The 18775-nt window shown below is 41.2% G+C and overlaps 1 protein-coding gene across 1 annotated transcript in view; it reads left to right on the top strand.

The window, feature by feature from the left end:
* wnt9a (wingless-type MMTV integration site family, member 9A) overlaps positions 1–16878 on the top strand; it is a 28108-nt gene extending 11230 nt beyond the window's left edge. The window contains exons 2-4 of the mRNA XM_064934401.1: positions 7417–7676; positions 7975–8237; positions 12049–16878. Of these exons, the coding sequence (XP_064790473.1) occupies positions 7417–7676; positions 7975–8237; positions 12049–12534 (1009 nt within the window). The 3' untranslated portion in view covers positions 12535–16878. The remainder of the gene's footprint in view (positions 1–7416; positions 7677–7974; positions 8238–12048) is intronic.
* Positions 16879–18775: the final 1897 nt, after the last annotated feature.

Raw genomic sequence — 18775 nt, 5'->3', positions numbered from 1 at the left:
ATGCTAAGTCTGCCAGTGTGTGCAACCAGAATAGCCATTGGTGAAAGACAATGGGGATTGTAATACTGTATTTTCATATTACAGCCAAGTGTAATATGTAATGTACCAAATGCCCATTGGAACTCTCAAAACCACCAATGGTTTGCAATCTGGAAAAGCATGGATCTGATTGGAGTAGGGGGGTCAGTTAATGTTTTTCTCACTCAGCATCACCAGATGTCAACCAAAGCCAACGTAGCCTGACACTGTTAATGAACAATCTGGAGGTCTAAAAATCAACAGTTATGGTTTTTGTCTTATGTTCATCACTTACTCATGACGTAGTTCACAACAGCAAGAGCAAATTTGTTATAGAGCAATCAGTTAGTTGCACTGCAGCTCTCTGTGTCACAACATGTGTTTCAATTAGTCCCCTGTGACTGCAGATTTTGTACTGAACTGCCTTTCTGACATACTGATGTTATGAAGTGTGAATGACCCGCCAGCATCTCGGTATGTTTGCATATGTTTGTAATGAACGAGTCATTGCATACTCATCACATACTCATTAGCATGATCAATATTATACCAAAGGTTATGTGATATCAAGGTTATTATCAAGCTGCCAATATTTGATTATGTTAAATGTTCTTGTACTACCCCATCACATGTAACCCTTAATAACCTTTCATAAACGCTTCATAAACCCCAGATGAAGAGTGACATTAACAGACATATTATCAACCAGTGCAGCAGCAGTCCAGGACAGGGTCCTGGTAGGTGCTCTGACACGAAGCCAGGAGGGTGATGACGTCTGAATAAATGATTTCCTCCAGGGATCCAGGGCTGTGTGGCTACACACACACACACACACACACACACACACACACACACACACACACACACACACACACACACACACACACACACACACACACACACACACACACACACACACACACACACACACACACACACACACACACACACACACACACACACACACACACACACACACACACACACAGCGTAATGAGTCGTTTTCACTCAGCCATCCTGTGCATTGGAGAATGTATATAAAGTAAATGTCACGGGCAATGGGGAGTGTTGACAGGTGGAGAGAAAGGCCTAAACAAACTCCACCGTTAAAGGCACAGGCAGGGAGGAAGAAGGCAAGGTAACTAGTGAGATTAGCCTTGTTTGAAGCCTCGGTCGACGATGTCTGTGTGTGAGTGAGGAGTGTATGAGTGAGTGTCAGGGAAAAGCAAAGCTGAGCAAACAGCAGTAAGAATCCTACCTCACGTAGGATAATAGTGAACTTTATTATTTTTCTGTTGGTGTTATGTTCCATGTGTGTTGCTGGGCCAACACCTCAAACAGAAACAGCCTCTGAAAACAGTTCATGATAGAAAAACACAGGCCTACATGCTCTTACATTCTAATGTGTAAGACCTAGACTTAGCAGCACTAGCTCACGACACTGCAAACTATACCTCCTTGTTAACATATACCTCACCCTCTTACCATGTACACCCTGTGGTTTTGTTTGTTTGTTATGTTTAAGGATCATAGATATTGAGATATTGTTGTTGGGCAGTGCTTTCCATTATTCCTACTCAGAACCTGTGAACCCCTGTGTTCCTAGAAACAGAAAAATGACTTTCAGACCAAAGATCTTGCAAGATCAGTTTCTGGAGTGCTACTGTATGTGCACAATACTCTCCTTTTCGACTCCATCCTTTGTTCTAAGTGAGTTAAATGAGTTCACGCTGCAGTGTGTGACACTGGGCTCTGCAAAACTCAGCATCGTCTGAGTGAGTGTGTTGCATTGGGTTTCCTATAGGTCACGTTATGGAGGTAAAGTGATCTTTAAACTGATCTTTAGCTAGTTTGCCTGTACGGTTTTTGGTTCTCCTTCTTTGTCTAACACCTCTTCGAATGTGCTTGTTAGGCAACACGCAGCAGCACAATTCAAAGTAACATGACCACCATAGTGCATGTTGAGGATAGCTCTAAGAAGTAATCAGTGTTTTAAAACCTAACCCGATAGCCTCCTCTCAAATCCTCCTGTAGATATCAGAAATGGAACTGGAATTAAAGCACATCTGTGTTAGCATTTGAATGTACACTGGTCTGACACAAAGCGGAAACATGGACAAGAGGAGCCACAGTAGCTTCTTCTCGCAAGACCTGACGTGTTTCTCCATTTTCTCAAATCTCTCCTCCTATCCGCACTTTGCCCCCCAGCCTTCTTGGTAACTGGATAAAAACATGCCTTCATGTGGAAGTCAGTCACAGCTAGGCAGGCAAAGCCCAAAGAATCAGTAGCCCAAAGAATCAGTGTTGTCTCTTGCCTCCCTCCAGCTTCAGAATTTCTTTGTGTCTCAGATAGACACACAGGCAAGCAGACAGACGGACAGACTGACGGACGGATAGACAGATGTCACAGCACACAGACACTTTTGAGGAATTACATTTTATTTGACTCTTGTCTTGGATAGCCGCAGGGCCACGCAGGCAGCCAGCCAGGCATCTGTGCTCTATGGAGAGTTAACACTGAGGAGACTGTGATAGTTACAGTAGTGGTTGAGGCTCCTGATGTGTGTCGTGTCTACTAAGGAATGTAACATGTCATGGTGATAGGATTGAGAAAATTAAGACTGTGGAGTTTCACCACTGCTGTTATTAGTACTAATGGCACACCCATGTATAGTTTAGCACAACCGGTAGCAAACGGTCTGGAGTTATGCCATGAGCAACCATTGTGCCTAACATAATTGAATTGCTGTGTACGGTACATTACAAAGGCTATACGTTTCTTTTGTTCTTACAGACTTTAGGAGCGTGATGCTTACATCTGTCAAATCTCTAGGAATTGTTCTTTTTTTTTCTCTAAAAACAGGTACTTCATTTACTGAGACTGTCAAGTTCATGAATAATCGGTTCCACTTTGTATCTCCTGGGCAACATCGCTTATTTCATTCCTTCAGCGATATCGAAGTTCAGTAAAGTTGGTATATTATTACGTTTCAGGCATACCGTTGAAGTCGGAAGTTTACATACACCTTAGCTAAATACATTTAAACTCAGTTTTTCATAATTCCTGACATTTAATCCTAGTAAAAATTCCCTGTCTTAGGTCAGTTAGGATCACCACTTTATTTTAAGAATGTGAAATGTGACAATAATGTCACAATAATGATTTATTTCAGCTTATATTTCTTCATCACATTCCCAGTGGATGAGAAGTTTACATACACACAATTAATATTTGGTAGCACACATTTAAATTGTTTAACTTGGGTCAAATGTTTTGGGTAGCCTTCCACAAGCTTTCCACGATAAGTTGGGTGAATTTTGGCCCATTCCTCCTGACAGAGCTGGTGTAACTGAGTCAGGTTTGTAGGCCTCCTTTCTCACACACACTTTTTCAGTTCTGCCCACATATTTCTATAGGATTAAGGTCAGGCCTTTGTGATGGCCATTCCAATACCTTGACTTTGTTGTCCTTAAGGCATTTTGCCACAACTTTGGAAGTATGCTTGGGGTCATTGTCCATTTGGAAGACCCATTTGCGACCAAGCTTTAACTTTAACTGATTTCTGGAGATGTTGCGTCAACATAATTGTCCTTCCTCATAATGCCATCTATTTTGTGAAGTGCACCAGTCCCTCCTGCAGCAAAGCACCCCCACAACATGATGCTGCCACCCCTGTGCTTCGTGGTTGGGATGGTGTTCTTTGGCTTGCAAGCCATCCCCTTTTTCCTCCAAACATAACGATGGTCATTATGGCCAAGAAGTTCTACTTTTGTTTCACCAGACCAGAGGACATTTCTCCAAAAAGTACGATCTTTGTCCCCATGTGCAGTTGCAAACCGTAGTCTGGCTTTTTTATGGCGGTTTTGGAGCAGTGGCTTCTTCCTTGCTGAACGGCTTTCAGGTTAGGTCGATATAGGACTCATTTTACTGTGGATATAGATACTTTTGTACCTGTTTCCTCCAGCATCTTCACAAAGTCCTTTGCTGTTGCTCTGGAATTGATTTGCACTTTTCGCACCAAAATATGTTCATCTCTAGGAGACAGAACGCGTCTCCTTCTTGAGCGGTATGACGGCTGCGTGGTCCCATGGTGTTTATACTTGCGTACGATTGTTTGTACAGATGAACGCGGTACCTGAAGGTGTTTGGAAATTGCTCCCAAAGATGAACCAGACTTGTGGAGGGCTACAATTTTTTATTTTTTTATTTTCCCATGATGTCAAGCAAAGAGACACTAATTTTGAAGGTAGGCCTTGAAATACATCCACAGGTACACCTCAAATTGACTCAAATAATGTCAATTAGCCTATCAGAGGCTTCTAAAGCCATGACATCCTTTTCTGGAATTTTCCAAGCTGTTACAGTAGATGTCCTAACCGATTTGCCAAAACTATAGTTTGTTAACAAGAAATTTGTGGAGTGGTTGAAAAACAAGTTTTAATGAGTGTATGTAAACTTCCGACTTCAACTGTGTATCATAGGGCTTGTTGAGTGATGGCTGGAGTTTCCATTCTCTTGGCTCTCCTGATGGCATGTAGAAATGAATTAAGCAGGTACTCTAAATGGTGTTGCCATCATTCAAATATTGAGCCTCAGCCCACTGTAGAAGTGTTGTGGAAATGTTGTCAATGTACACATAAGTCATTTCTTTTCTCCTCCTCACTGTGTTGTAGACGTACATTAGTGGATACACATAGTATCAACATGAATAACAATTAAGATGAATAAAGATAGCATTTGTATCTCTATACGTACGGTACATAATGAGGCACAGTCAGCCCAGACTATCCGACTATGCACTTAAGCTCTTTTACTCCCTAAAGGAGAACAATTTCTGTCAAGACACAGCTTGTAAGGTTTCCATCAGACAAATTCATAGTTGTCAGACAAGTTAGGAAAGGCAAACATGTTTTGAAAAAAAAAGAGATAGGAGCCATTTGACCTGATCTGAATACACAAATCGCAAAACCTGCCCTTTAACCCACTGGATTGTTGAGATCATGTTCTTCACATGGGGCATGCCATGTACATAGTAGGTTATGAAAGCACTGTATAGTATTCCACAGAAAATGTGTAATAACATGCTAATAACGTAAGCTAACACAGGCTTGACATAATAGGATATTGGTATGCAGTATGACTATGTGACCATATTTGTCATGGTTTTAGACTCCAGGGGAAACACGTCACAATCAGTTATTATCAGTTTTGAAAGATTTCTCTCTCTGTGTGTTACATGACCTCTGTGACTTCTTCATTGAGGCCGTTTGGCTCTGAATGACAGAAGTCAAATGAGGTCATAAAGTGTACATGTAGCACAATTGACTGACGGAGCACACAGAGATGTACACAGATGACAGAAGTACCCAGTAACTCTAAGAGATACAGACTGTGAATCAATCAGTGTTCACATTCGCTGCAACATGGTCTATGCCTGGGACATCTGGAAGGAATCTCTATGGCCGTGACTTTGGTTAATAGTTGTACCCAAATGACTCATGGGCTGGAAATTGAATTGAATAGGTTTCTGGTTCATTGGCATCAGGAACACGCTAGCTAAATGCTAATAGTGGCTGACTGGCTGGCTGGCTGTGTCTTGCTCACTCTCTCTCTCATTAGCTTGTGTCCTACTCTTATAGACCAGGACGGAATCTTTCCTCACTGAAGAGTTACTGTACGGTTCACTTGTCATAGTTACTCATTAGACTAGCTATTGCCTCCTGTTCTGCCCATGTGACTGGTGATGTCTGCATGGAACTCTCATTGTGCATGGTGCAATCAGTTCATTGTTTTGTGAATGAGATCAGAACTGTGTCATCCAAATTTGACACACCAAATTCACTTGAACATGACAAGGTAACTAAAATAGGATCCTGTCCTCAGCTTTCTGTCTGGTGACATGCTAAACCCATTAGATAAAATAAACCTCTGCTGTTTTATTGAGATTGATGGAAGGGAAGTTCACTCAAGGCCCATTGCTAAATGCCAACATTTTGATGGCAGAGTCCAGAGACAGGTCACCGTATGGCACTGAGCAGAGCACTGAAGTTATATTGAGGAGACAAGAAGAAAAACAACCTCTCCTTGTCACCTCCAGAGTAAATCTAATATGTTTATCCCTTGTTGATGGCTGTTGTCAGGACAACCCCAGATTGTTGTCAAATATAGCAGGTGTCAATATTAGCAGGGAAACATTGACATTGTAAAGGCATTAAACTCTTTCAGTTATGGCATATTATGTGCCTGGGTCCGTTGTAGGAGTCTGTTTGTGAATTCTTCTGTAAATCCATTTCTGTTTCTCTTTCACTTTAACGGTGTAAAAGTGGCCCTGAAATTGCACATAATGAACATCTACCCTGCCAATTCTGTCAGATGGTGTGACCAACATGGTCACAGACTGACAGTCATGTCCCCTGCGTCTCTGTGTGAAAGTAATGCTCTGCTTTGTCTATCCGTCACAACCTCAGAACGCTGGTCAGTCAGGGAGGATTTTGCCAGCTATGCGGCAGACCCCGGGCTAGCTTGTGTGTTTTATATACGCTTCCTTTAAATAAACTGACGAAAGGAGTGCAACTCTACCACATGTTCTCCTGTACCGTGTTTAGAAACTAAGCTTAGCCTCATTATATTTCAAATGAATTGCAGCTTTAGGGTCATGAACACTGGAAGTTTGTATGAGGATTCTATAATGAGGCTGTAAAGCCTGCTGTGTGATCATGTTTAAATCTATACACCGCTGGTTGCCGTGAGTGACAGTCATTAGTCTCTGGGATATGATAGGTCTCCATTGGTTGGCTACTGTTTAGCATGCCTGTGGTGTGACGGTCAAATTGACTGTGTGGGACCATTGTTTTAAATCTGTCATATCATGTCCTTTAACCACTCTGTATCAATCTCGCTAGCTAGCCAGCGATGTTATGACTAGCGACCTTATTGGTAGCTACCGTGAAATAGAGAAATCAGCACAGAACGTTCTTTAGCTGCTGAGAATGTGCTATATACACAGACATGGTGCATGTTGATCTCAATCTCCAGAAAACATTGCATTCCCCGGAACATTAACCATTGTACTCAAATGCAACCTTCAAAAAATGGCAGCCGAAATCCCTCGAACATTAACCAGCTCTGACTTAGACCATAAAGGTCAGCCTTCTATATCTGGGACTTAGCATACTATTTTCTTGACATTTCCAGTCCACAGTACTGACTGAGTGTTCCGTAGTTGATTTTTCATTTTCCGATCCCTCCTAATGGTGTGTTACGGTACAACATTTCCCTCTCTTCCCCCAGATTGACAGGTAATGCCTGGAATAAACTTGAGGAAGGCCCTTGGGTCAAAGCGTTGCCAGCAGGAGCACAGCAGGAGCATCTGACAGTATCTCTCTCTGTCTCCCCAGACTGACAGGTAATGAACCCCTGTCCATCCTACCGCTGAGCTCCCAACCCGAGGAGAACGTGGGCAGGGCCCACTACAAGCTGTGCGACCGGCTCAAACTGGAGAAAAAGCAGAGGCGGATGTGTCGACGAGACCCGGGTGTGGCCGAGACCCTCATGGAGGCCATCAGCATGAGCGCCCTGGAGTGCCAGTACCAGTTTCGCTTCGAGAGGTGGAACTGCTCTTTAGAGGGCCGCTACAGAGCCAACATTTTAAAGAGAGGTAGGGAAAGAAAAGCTTCTCGCCTTCATATATCAGTATACATGTAATATGTTCTGAGTTAAACTTTTTCAGCATGCAGATAACTCATGTTCATGGGTGGAGGGGAAAGACATTTTTGCAATTTATGCTGTCATTGAATGGTATAACATTGAATGGCCATAGTAGATAGTCAGTAGAGTGTTGGAGGTTATTTTTAATGTGATGTCAACATTCAATGGCTTATTTTGAGCGTCCAGTAGGACGCTGGTAGCTTATAACTGATATCTGATTCTTCCCCTTGCTCCATATCTCTCTCCAGGTTTTAAGGAGACAGCCTTCCTGTATGCCGTCTCCTCAGCAGGCCTGACTCACGCCATGGCCAAGGCGTGTAGCGCCGGGCGGATGGAGCGTTGCACCTGCGATGAAGCACCAGACCTGGAGAACCGCAAGGCCTGGCAGTGGGGCGGCTGTGGAGACAACCTGAAGTACAGCAACAAGTTTGTCAAGGACTTCCTGGGCAAACGCTCCAACAAGGACCTGCGTGCCCGCGTGGACATGCACAACACTAATGTGGGCATGAAGGTGAGTGTGGAGTGGAGCCGTGTTGGATGATGCAGTGCATTTGATATTGTTGATTCGTGTGATGGGACCACAACTCACAACTCGTCACCACTGTTGCTGTAAAAAGGACTAAATGAATAGTTGATGGTTGATTGACTGATTGACTGGTTGATTGAGTGATTTAGTTATTGATTGATTGATAGTGGAGTTGGATATATCTAGGCCTTGTAGAGCAACGGAATGCATTGCCCTCTCTTGAGATAGTTGAGTTCTATGGGAGTATTCTAGGGTGAATATATTCTCCTACATACACATCTCTACATATATAATGTTGGGTTGTTAAATTATTGTTTTCTAAGTTGACATCAGTCAAAAAGACACAGCAAAATTACCAGAACCAGTGAAAATTACCAGATAGGAATTTAATGTGACCACGAGAGGAATAACAATGACAGAGTTTTTATGACTACATTCCAGTGGTCAACAGAGAAACATTTACCCACATGCTGTGGTTATTAAACACATACTATAGATTCTAAAGCACCTACTTAATAGGAAGATAAAAGGGCAGCCTAAATCACTTAAATTGACTGCTAAATTCAGTCAAATAAGATAACTCTCATTTATCAACCTTTGGTTCTCCTTCTCAAATTAGAGAGATAATAGCCTTCGTTTGTGCTTTGGCGGGAGTAGACAATTGTTTGTGGTGAGGGAACGAGGGTTTGGTTTTTCAGCTTGGATGTGATTTTAATAGTAAAATCAAAAAGAAGAGAGGATGGTCTTAAATTGTCAAGCCAAAGCAAAGTCAAGGTCCTGGCATCCGCTAGCTTTACTCAGATTTTCTCATATTGTGGCCATTTTCATTTTAGTATGAATTTAAATTATAGCAGAAGCACACTTCCCCAATTGTTAGCAGACAGAAAGCTCTCCCCAAAGACCCATGGTGTGCTCTTCCTCTTCAACTTGGCTCTCCAAATCCATTCTCTCAGGATATTTGATTTGTGATAAAAGATTTACAACGCTGTTTTCGTTCAGATTTTTTCTTATTTGCACATGTAGTGAGGTGTACCACGTCCCATATGAAGCACAAACCTTGGAATGTGCTAGGCTATGCATCCCTAGAACAGTTTAAAGCTGACATCTCAAATGTTCCTGAACTGAACTGCAAGTGTGGCAAATATGCACCACGTCTTTCTTATCCCCCAAGCTGTTTCCCAGTGTGTGAGAACAGAACCGGAGAGAAACTGTCTGTCCAGTCCAAGCCTCCTTTGGAGAATATGCATTATGGATTTTCACACAACTTTTTTATGTTGTGGTCAGTTGATGCTGACTGAGCTGTACACAAATGAACCATTGCCTGCCACAGAGAGTTCAAGCTATGTCGCAACGTGTACTATTTACTGTTGTGCTGTAACAACCCTTTCGCTCCTGAAAATGTTACTTTGTCGAACATTAACGGTCAGAAGTGGTCTCTCAAGTTGAACTGAGTCCATATTCCATGCCGTCTCTTGAATAGATCCCATTATATGCATTTTGAGAAATCTTCGGGCCTCAACATATTTGACGTCAAATAGATTTGTTTAGCTTTCCACGTGCTGGCCTAACTGCAGTATTATGGAGTTGGCCTGGTGGAAGAGATGGACCTGTCTCCCAAGAACAGGGGCCAGGTTCTGGGTATCCTGTCTCCTTCTTTCCCATGGCTGTGGAATTCCAGGGATCTTTTCTTCAGAAAAAGTGCCTCAGCTATGTCCTCGACTTACTACTAGTAATAACCATGAGGACTTTAAGCAAACTCGATTACCCAATATTATCATAACAGTATGTACCGTCACTCCCACCCACAAAGATTCTCTTTTAAATGATTGCTTATAGTGTACCACATGTTTTGGTATTTGGTCGGGAAGTGACGTCAGTGTGACAATGTTGTCATGTAAATTGTTATTATGTTAATGACAGTTTATCACCAATAAGTAGAGCCTCTAGATAGTCTAACTCTGTGGTGGGAGTATCAGCAGAAAATATCATTATGGCCTCGGTGCTCATCACATTTTAATACATTGATGTCCCGTGTATGATATGAGTAAAGTCTTCATATTGGAGGTTATTAATTATGATATTAGGACGTATTACATAGACCCATTGTGCTGTAGAAATTACAGGAGAGTGTCTCGGTAGTTTTCTTCTTCTTTGAAACATTTTTTATTTATTTATTTATTTCACCTTTATTTAACCAGGTAGGCAAGTTGAGAACAAGTTCTCATTTACAATTGCGACCTGGCCAAGATAAAGCAAAGCAGTTTGACACATACAACGACACAGAGTTACACATGGAGTAAAACAAACATACAGTCAATAATACAGTATCAACAAGTCTATATATGATGTGAGCAAATGAGGTGAGATAAGGGAGGTAAAGGCAAAAAAAGGCCATGGTGGCAAAGTAAATACAATATAGCAAGTAAAACACTGGAATGGTAGATTTGCAATGGAAGAATGTGCAAAGTAGAAATAAAAATAATGGGGTGCAAAGGAGCAAAATAAATAAATTAAATACAGTAGGGAAAGAGGTAGTTGTTTGGGCTAAAATATAGGTGGGCTATGTACAGGTGCAGTAATCTGTGAGCTGCTCTGACAGTTGGTGCTTAAAGCTAGTGAGGGAGATAAGTGTTTCCAGTTTCAGTGCTTTTTGTAGTTCGTTCCAGTCATTGGCAGCAGAGAACTGGAAGGAGAGGCGGCCAAAGAAATAATTGGTTTTGGGGGTGACTAGAGAGATATACCTGCTGGAGCGTGTGCTACAGGTGGGAGATGCTATGGTGACCAGCGAGCTGAGATAAGGGGGGACTTTACCTAGCAGGGTCTTGTAGATGACATGGAGCCAGTGGGTTTGGTGACGAGTATGAAGCGAGGGCCAGCCAACGAGAGCGTACAGGTCGCAATGGTGGGAAGTATATGGTGATTTGGTGACAAAACGGATTGCACTGTGATAGACTGCATCCAATTTGTTGAGTAGGGTATTGGAGGCTATTTTGTAAATGACATCGCCAAAGTCGAGGATTGGTAGGATGGTCAGTTTTACAAGGGTATGTTTGGCAGCATGAGTGAAGGATGCTTTGTTGCGAAATAGGAAGCCAATTCTAGATTTAACTTTGGATTGGAGATATTTGATATGGGTCTGGAAGGAGAGTTTACAGTCTAACCAGACACCTAAGTATTTGTAGTTGTCCACGTATTCTAAATCAGAGCCGTCCAGAGTAGTGATGTTGGACAGGCGGGTAGGAGCGGGTAGCGATCGGTTGAAGAGCATGCATTTAGTTTTACTTGTATTTAAGAACAATTGGAGGCCACAGAAGGAGAGTTGTATGGCATTGAAGCTTGCCTTGAGGGTTGTTAACACAGTGTCCAAAGAAGGGCCAGAAGTATACAGAATGGTGTCGTCTGCGTAGAGGTGGATCAGAGACTCACCAGCAGCAAGAGCGACCTCATTGATGTATACAGAGAAGAGAGTCGGTCCAAGAATTGAACCCTGTGGCACCCCCATAGAGACTGCCAGAGGTCCGGACAGCAGACCCTCCGATTTGACACACTGAACTCTATCAGAGAAGTAGTTGGTGAACCAGGCGAGGCAATCATTTGAGAAACCAAGGCTGTCGAGTCTGCCGATGAGGATGTGGTGATTGACAGAGTCGAAAGCCTTGGCCAGATCAATGAACACATTGCTTACTATACAAAGTATAAAGTCGGTCAAAGTTGATTTTATGTTGTTCTCAGGCTGTCCCTTTGATCCCCTGTGGTGGCTGACTGTCTGTATGTTCCTCTCCTCTCCCACCACCAGGTGATCAAAGCCGGAGTAGAGACTACCTGCAAATGCCATGGCGTCTCAGGCTCCTGCACCGTCCAGACATGCTGGAGGCAGCTCTCGCCCTTCCATGAGATCGGCAAGCAGCTGAAACAGCGCTACGAGGCCTCTCTGAAGGTGGGCAGCTCCACCAACGAGGCCACGGGGGAGGGGGAAATCTCCCAGGCCCGGCCCCAGCAGCAGCCCTTACCAGGCCCCAGCAATGACCCAATCCCACGCACCATGGACCTGCTCCACATCGAGGACTCGCCCAGCTTCTGCCGGCCCAGCAAGTACTCGCCAGGCACCTCGGCCAGGAAGTGCTACAAGGACAAGAACTGCGACGCCATCTGCTGCGGCAGGGGCCACAATACCCAGAGCCGCGTGGTGACCCGGCCATGCCAGTGTCAGGTGCGCTGGTGCTGCTACGTCGAATGCAAGCAGTGCACGCAGAGAGAGGAGGTCTACACCTGTAAAGGGTAGCCCAGTCTTAGAGGAGAGAGCAAGACAATGGAGTTGGAGGACCTTTATAAGCACTTTGAGGGATTTTCTGTCGTGTGGGTTTGGTTCTAATGCCATGTGGCCTCAGCCAATGGGGGTTGGGGTTGCAGCAAGAGATTGGCCTTGTCTGACAACCGGGTCAACACGTGTCTCATGCTTTCTGGTTGCAGAGTTAGAGCCTTGGATAAAGGCTACCTCGCCTATTCAACATCCAGTCAGATGTGTCAGTGAGAAAACGCAGCACTTGGCAGCTGTCTCCGGCTAGCATGCTGTTAATGAGGATCCAATAGAATGACTGTAATGGTAAAAGACTGGCTTTTGGGCCTTGCCCAATGTAGAAATGTGTGTGTTGGCGGCGAGTGAGGGTGCAGGGGAGTCAAATGACAACTCATATGGCAATCATGGCAACCATATTCTGAAACTGTTAAGAACACAGGGTGTAAGATTTATTATACGCACACATATTTACACTCGCACACCAATGTGTGTATGCATATGTATGTAAATAAATTAAATTGTATTATAATGATATTATATACACTTGCCACTTCTCTGAATATGTTTAAACAAACCACTAACTACACAAATGTATTGTTGTTTGTGTATTCTCGCTCTCTTTTGCTTTATAATTTCTTTTGACAAGGCCCTTTGGAAAGCAGCACATTTGTGTCCTTTGTGACTCTCTGTGGATCATTTATGGACCCTTTGGGACTACTCCTTCCCGAGGAGAGGAAACACGCTCATTTGTCTTTGATTCTTTTTCGCTAGAGTGAAATTGTTGGTGAATACATTTCTGAGTACAGAAATTTCATTTTTTTTGCCAGTAATTTTAGGCTACTTTTGGGCGAACTCAAATAATGTTCAGGGAATAACTGAAACCACTATACTTATTTAGAAAGAGTAAAAAGAAGAACTGAAAATCTGCATGTAATCGAAAGTTCAATGAGAGAATGGCCTTGCTTTTCTGAGTCTAGTGTCTATTACTGTCACCATGAAAACAGGAGACCGACCACTTGACCAGTAGAGAATGCATCTTCCAATCAGCTGACTAATGCTCTAAGTAATAGCAACCCAACTATGTCACCTTGCTTCTTGGTACTTAGTTAGCACTCTGTTTAAAAAGGAAAAGCCAATCTTGCTAGTAATACTACTATAAAGTAAAGAAAACAGCAAACTATGGGTACAGGAGAAATGTAACCCCTATTTATATACATACACTCTCATATCCTTCCTTCCTCTCTCTAGAGTGCACCATTTGATTGACAAGGATAAATGGTTGAGGTTGAAAATGAACAGTATGATGCTATGGAAACTAAAATCCATCTTGACATGTCTGCAAAATGGCTTCAAAATTAACACCCTGAGGCAAATGCGGTCTTTTACAGATAGTCCTGCTGAAGCTTAAGGTGTATTATGGTGACAAAATGTGTTTGCGACAACAAAGCAAATGTATCCTCTAGCTGTAGCCTATGCATTTTCCATCCATTGTTTGGGGCATAGCTAACAGAACTCCGTGACTGCAAAGGTACAATCTCCTTTTGTGTTGTTTTGACAGTAATTTTCTTTAAGGCAGGTTACCATTATGTTGTACAGTAAGATTTGTATGACTAACATTTAATATTGGATGTTTGAAGTTTAAAATGACTGGTGGAAAAGGCAGAGCCAACCCTGTAAACAGCTACAATAATACGTCAGATGCAAAGTCACCTTTAGATTCCCTTTAGGTGTACCGTCTTTGCCTTGTTTTAAGTGGGTGAGAATGAACTACTGAGTGAGGAACCCAACATTGTAAGATAGCCCCATTTACGCACTGAAGCACCAGAAGCCCTTGATCATTTCCCTTTAAAGTATTTAAAGACCTTGTATTTATGAATATATACAGTGCAGATGTTTTTGTTTATTGTAAAAAGCAGTGGTTTATTCTCCTGTGGTATAGAGACAAGAATGAGGCACATGGTACAATCTCACAGACAATTAAAGAGGAAGTTGGTAGCAATAAGGAGGTTAGGACCAAGACATTTGATGCTGGGAAGGCAAGTGGTAAAATATATAAGGCTAAACCATGAATATGGAATACATTGCTGCTGTAAACATTTGATTGTAAGTGATCATCAGTTAGTGAAAAACAAGTGCCAAACGAGTACCAACATAAGTAAATAGCATGCCAATACCCTCGAAAATAGCTTTGACCACCGACTATGATAGATAGACTACAGTTCGCCCATAGTTTTAAATCAGTGATGCTCACAGGATTTCTATCTGATTTGACCCACCATGATTTATCCAGAAAAAGCAGCATGCTCTCAGAAGGGAGTCTAGCCTAACGAAGGTTGGTTGGTTCATCCTCTAGAGCTGAATTCCAAACATTTTGAAAATGAGGAGACATGCCAAATAAAGAATGGTCAAAAACATATACATAGAACTTTGCACGCTACATGGAAACCATAATGGCTCTGCTGAAAGCCTGAGCATAAATGCCTGCTTCCCACAGCTTCCACACTCCCCTGCCCAAGACTGTGGTTCTCTACAGTGGTCATTTATTGAATGGATACAAATGGTCAACAGAGTCATGGAGAGAGGAATACAGTATGCACATTGCATGTATTTTGTATGTTTTATATTCTACGTTTTTCAAGACAAAGGACGGCATGACACAATGGTTGTTCTTCAATGTCATTGTCTTAGTCCTTCATATTCTATTTTTGAACTCATAGCTCTGCACTGTGTAGTTGTCAGAGGATCATGTATAAAAAAAATCTATTTTATAGGAAAAATGAAAATAAAAGAAAGATAAATTATTTTAAAATATATTATGAGCATGTGTTCAATGTAAATAACATTAAGTCAAAACTGATTTTATATACTTGTATTTTTTACTCAGTTTATTTTCTTGAGGCTTGTATGGGGTTTTGGCTTCTTTGCGGTGGAGGCTTCAAGAGACAGTGAATACTGTAAAGACAGCATAATTGTTCTTAAAGATAACTCTAACATTTGCCGTTCCTAAGCACAAAACAAATCCTAACAAATTTAGAAAATCAACAATTCGCTTCCCTTTTTCAACTGTTTTATATACAGTAAGGCAACTCTAAAGGCTATTAAATGGATCATGATCAGCTGTTTTATGTAATTGACATTGCACAATACTACACAAGTATTTTTGTAGCATGACCCATTTGTTTGAGGGGTTGGTGAGGGGTATATGGGTTCTGTCTGTACCCAGTAACATAGCCATCTGTGCAGATAAACACACTGACCAAACACAAAGTAATATTGGTGAGAACTCAACTTTCAACTTTTGGTTTACTCTGATGTTCTTGCAAAGGATCACAACAAATGATATATAGAGGGTCACAATCACCGTGTCCATTTTTGTTAGGATTTGTGCTGTGCTTGCTAATAACAAAACAAACATGTATTACCCTTTGTGATAATACTATACCAACAAAGCTTTGTCCATGTTCACTTATTCATGTCTTATGGGAACGTAAATTATTTTCCTCTACCTCATGTGTATAGCTTGTCGGTATAAACAGATCACGAATGACTGGTAAGAATGTATTTAAGTTATTTAACATCTTTGTAAAAACAAAGGCAAGAAAATCTGAAATAATAAATTAATTTTTAAATTATTTTAATGTTTGGTCTCATTCATACCCAGTGGTTATTTAGCTATTGCTAATTGGAGCTTGGTCCGAGTCTAAGTAAGCAAACAGTAAAAGTTCTACAACACTAATAATCCATATTTCTTTCTCCTCATAACTCAAAGCAACTTTTTGAATGTATTTGTTTTATTTTATTTAACCAGGCAAGTCAATTAAGAACAAATTCTTCTTTACAATGATGGCCTGGCAAAAGGCAAAAGGCTTCCTATGGGGACGGGGGCTGGGATAAAAAAACAATGTAAGACAAAATGGACAACACAGACAGAAGACAAAGGCAACAGCAAAAATACAACAGCAGCCAAACAGTAGATGTGTGTGTGTGTGTGTGTATGTGCCGGCATGTGCAATGGTGTAAAGTACTTAAGTAAAAATACTTTAAAGTACTACTTAAGTACTTTTTGGGGGTATCTGTACTTTACTATTTATATTTTGTACTTTTACTCCACTATATTCCTAAAGAAAATAATGTACTTTTTACTCCTTACATTTTCCCTGACACCCATAGTACTTGTTACATTTTGAATGCTTAGCAGGACAGGAACATTGTCGAATTCACACACTTATCAAGATAACATCCCAGGTCATCCCTACTGCCTCTGATCTGGCAGGCTCACTAAACCCAAATTCTTTGTTTGTAAATTATGTCTGAATGTTGAAGTGTGCCCCTGGCTATCAGTAAATAAATAAATAAACAAGAAAATCGTGCTGTCTTTTCTGCTTAATAATATAAGGAATTCGAAAATATTTTGTTTTACTTTTACTGTTGATACTTAATTATATTTTAACGATTACATTTACTTTTGATACTTATATGTATTTTAAACCAAATATTTTTAGACTTTTACTCAATTAGTATTTTACTGGGTGACTTTCACTTTTACAGTTGAATTCAGAAGTTTACACACCTTAGCCAATACATTTAAACTCAGTTTTTCACAATTCCTGACATTTAATCCAAGTAAAAATGCCCTGTCTTAAGTCAGTTAGGATCACCACTTTATTTTAAGAATGTGAAATGTAAGAATAATATTAGAGAGAATGATTTATTTCAGCTTTTCGGTCTTTCATCACATTCCCAGTGGATCAGAAGTTTACATACACTCAATTAGTACATGGTATCATTGCATTTACATTGTTTAACTTGGGACAATGTTTCAGGTAGCCTTCCACAAGCTTCCCACAATAGGTTGGGGGAATTTTGGCCCATTCCTCCTGACAGAGCTGGTGTAACTAAGTTAGATTTTTAGGCCTCCTTTCTCGCACACACTTTTCAATTCTGCCCACAAATTATCTATAAGATTGAGGTCTGGCCTTTGTGATGGCCACTCCAATACCTTGACTTTGTTGACCCACTGGAATTGTGATGCAGTGAATTATAAGTGAAATAATATGCCTGTAAACAATTGTTGGAAAAATGTATTGTGTCAAGCACAAAGTAGATGTCCTAACCGACTTGCCAAAACTATAGTTTGTTAACAAGAAATGTGTGGAGTGGTTGAAAAATGAGTTTTAATGACTCCAATATCCTCTCTGAACCACCCATCCCGGATCTGGTATAATTGTCATCAGCAACGCTGAATAGCATAGCGCCACAGTCAAATAATATTACTAGAAAATATTCATATTCATGAAATCACAAGTGCAATATTGCAAAACACAGTTTAGTCTTTGTTAATCCACCTGTCATCTCAGATTTTGAAATTATGCTTTACAGCGAAAGCAATACAAGTGTTTGTTACAAGCGTAAGTTTATTGATCGCTCGACAAAACAATAAGTACACTTAGCATCAGGTAACTTGGTCACGGAAATCAGAAAAGCAATCAAATGAATCGTTTACCTTTGATGATCTTCGGATGTTTTCACTCACGAGACTCCCAGTTAGACAACAAATGTTCATTTTGTTCCATAAAGATATTTTTTATATCCAAATATCTCTGTTAGTTTGGTGCGTTATGCCCAGGAATCCACCGGAAAGAGCGGTCATGACAACGCAGACAAAAATTCCAAATTATATCGATAAAGTCCACAGAAAAATGTCAAATGTTTTTTATAATCAATCCTCAGGGTGTTTTTCAAATATCTATTCGATAATATATCAACTGGGACAGTTGGCTTTTCACTAGGACCGGGAGTAACAATGGCCGCCTTTCTCTTTTGCGCACAACTCACTTTGAGAGCCCCCACCTATCCACTTACGCAATGTGGTCGTTCACTTTCATTCTTCAAAATAAAAGCCTGAAACTATGTCTAAAGGCTTTTGACACCTTAGGGAAGCCATAGAAAAAGGAATCTGGTTGATATCCCTTTAAATGGGCAATAGCGATGCATAACAACAGAGAGGTTTCAAAAACAGGGGCACTTCCTGATTGGATTTTCTTCAGGTTTTAGCCTGCAATATCAGTACTGTTTACCTCACAGACAAAAGTTTGACAGTTTTGGAAACTTTAGAGTGTTTTCTATCCTTACCTGTCAATTATATGCATATTCTAGCTTCTGGTCCTGAGAAATAGTCTGTTTACTTTGGGAACATTATAACATACAAACATAAAAATAGTGCCCC

The sequence above is a fragment of the Oncorhynchus masou genome, chromosome 3 (genome assembly GCF_036934945.1).
Source record: "Oncorhynchus masou masou isolate Uvic2021 chromosome 3, UVic_Omas_1.1, whole genome shotgun sequence".
Lineage (NCBI taxonomy): Eukaryota > Metazoa > Chordata > Actinopteri > Salmoniformes > Salmonidae > Oncorhynchus > Oncorhynchus masou.
The sequence above is the reverse complement of the archived record's forward strand: the minus strand, read 5'-3'. Positions and strand labels throughout refer to the sequence as shown.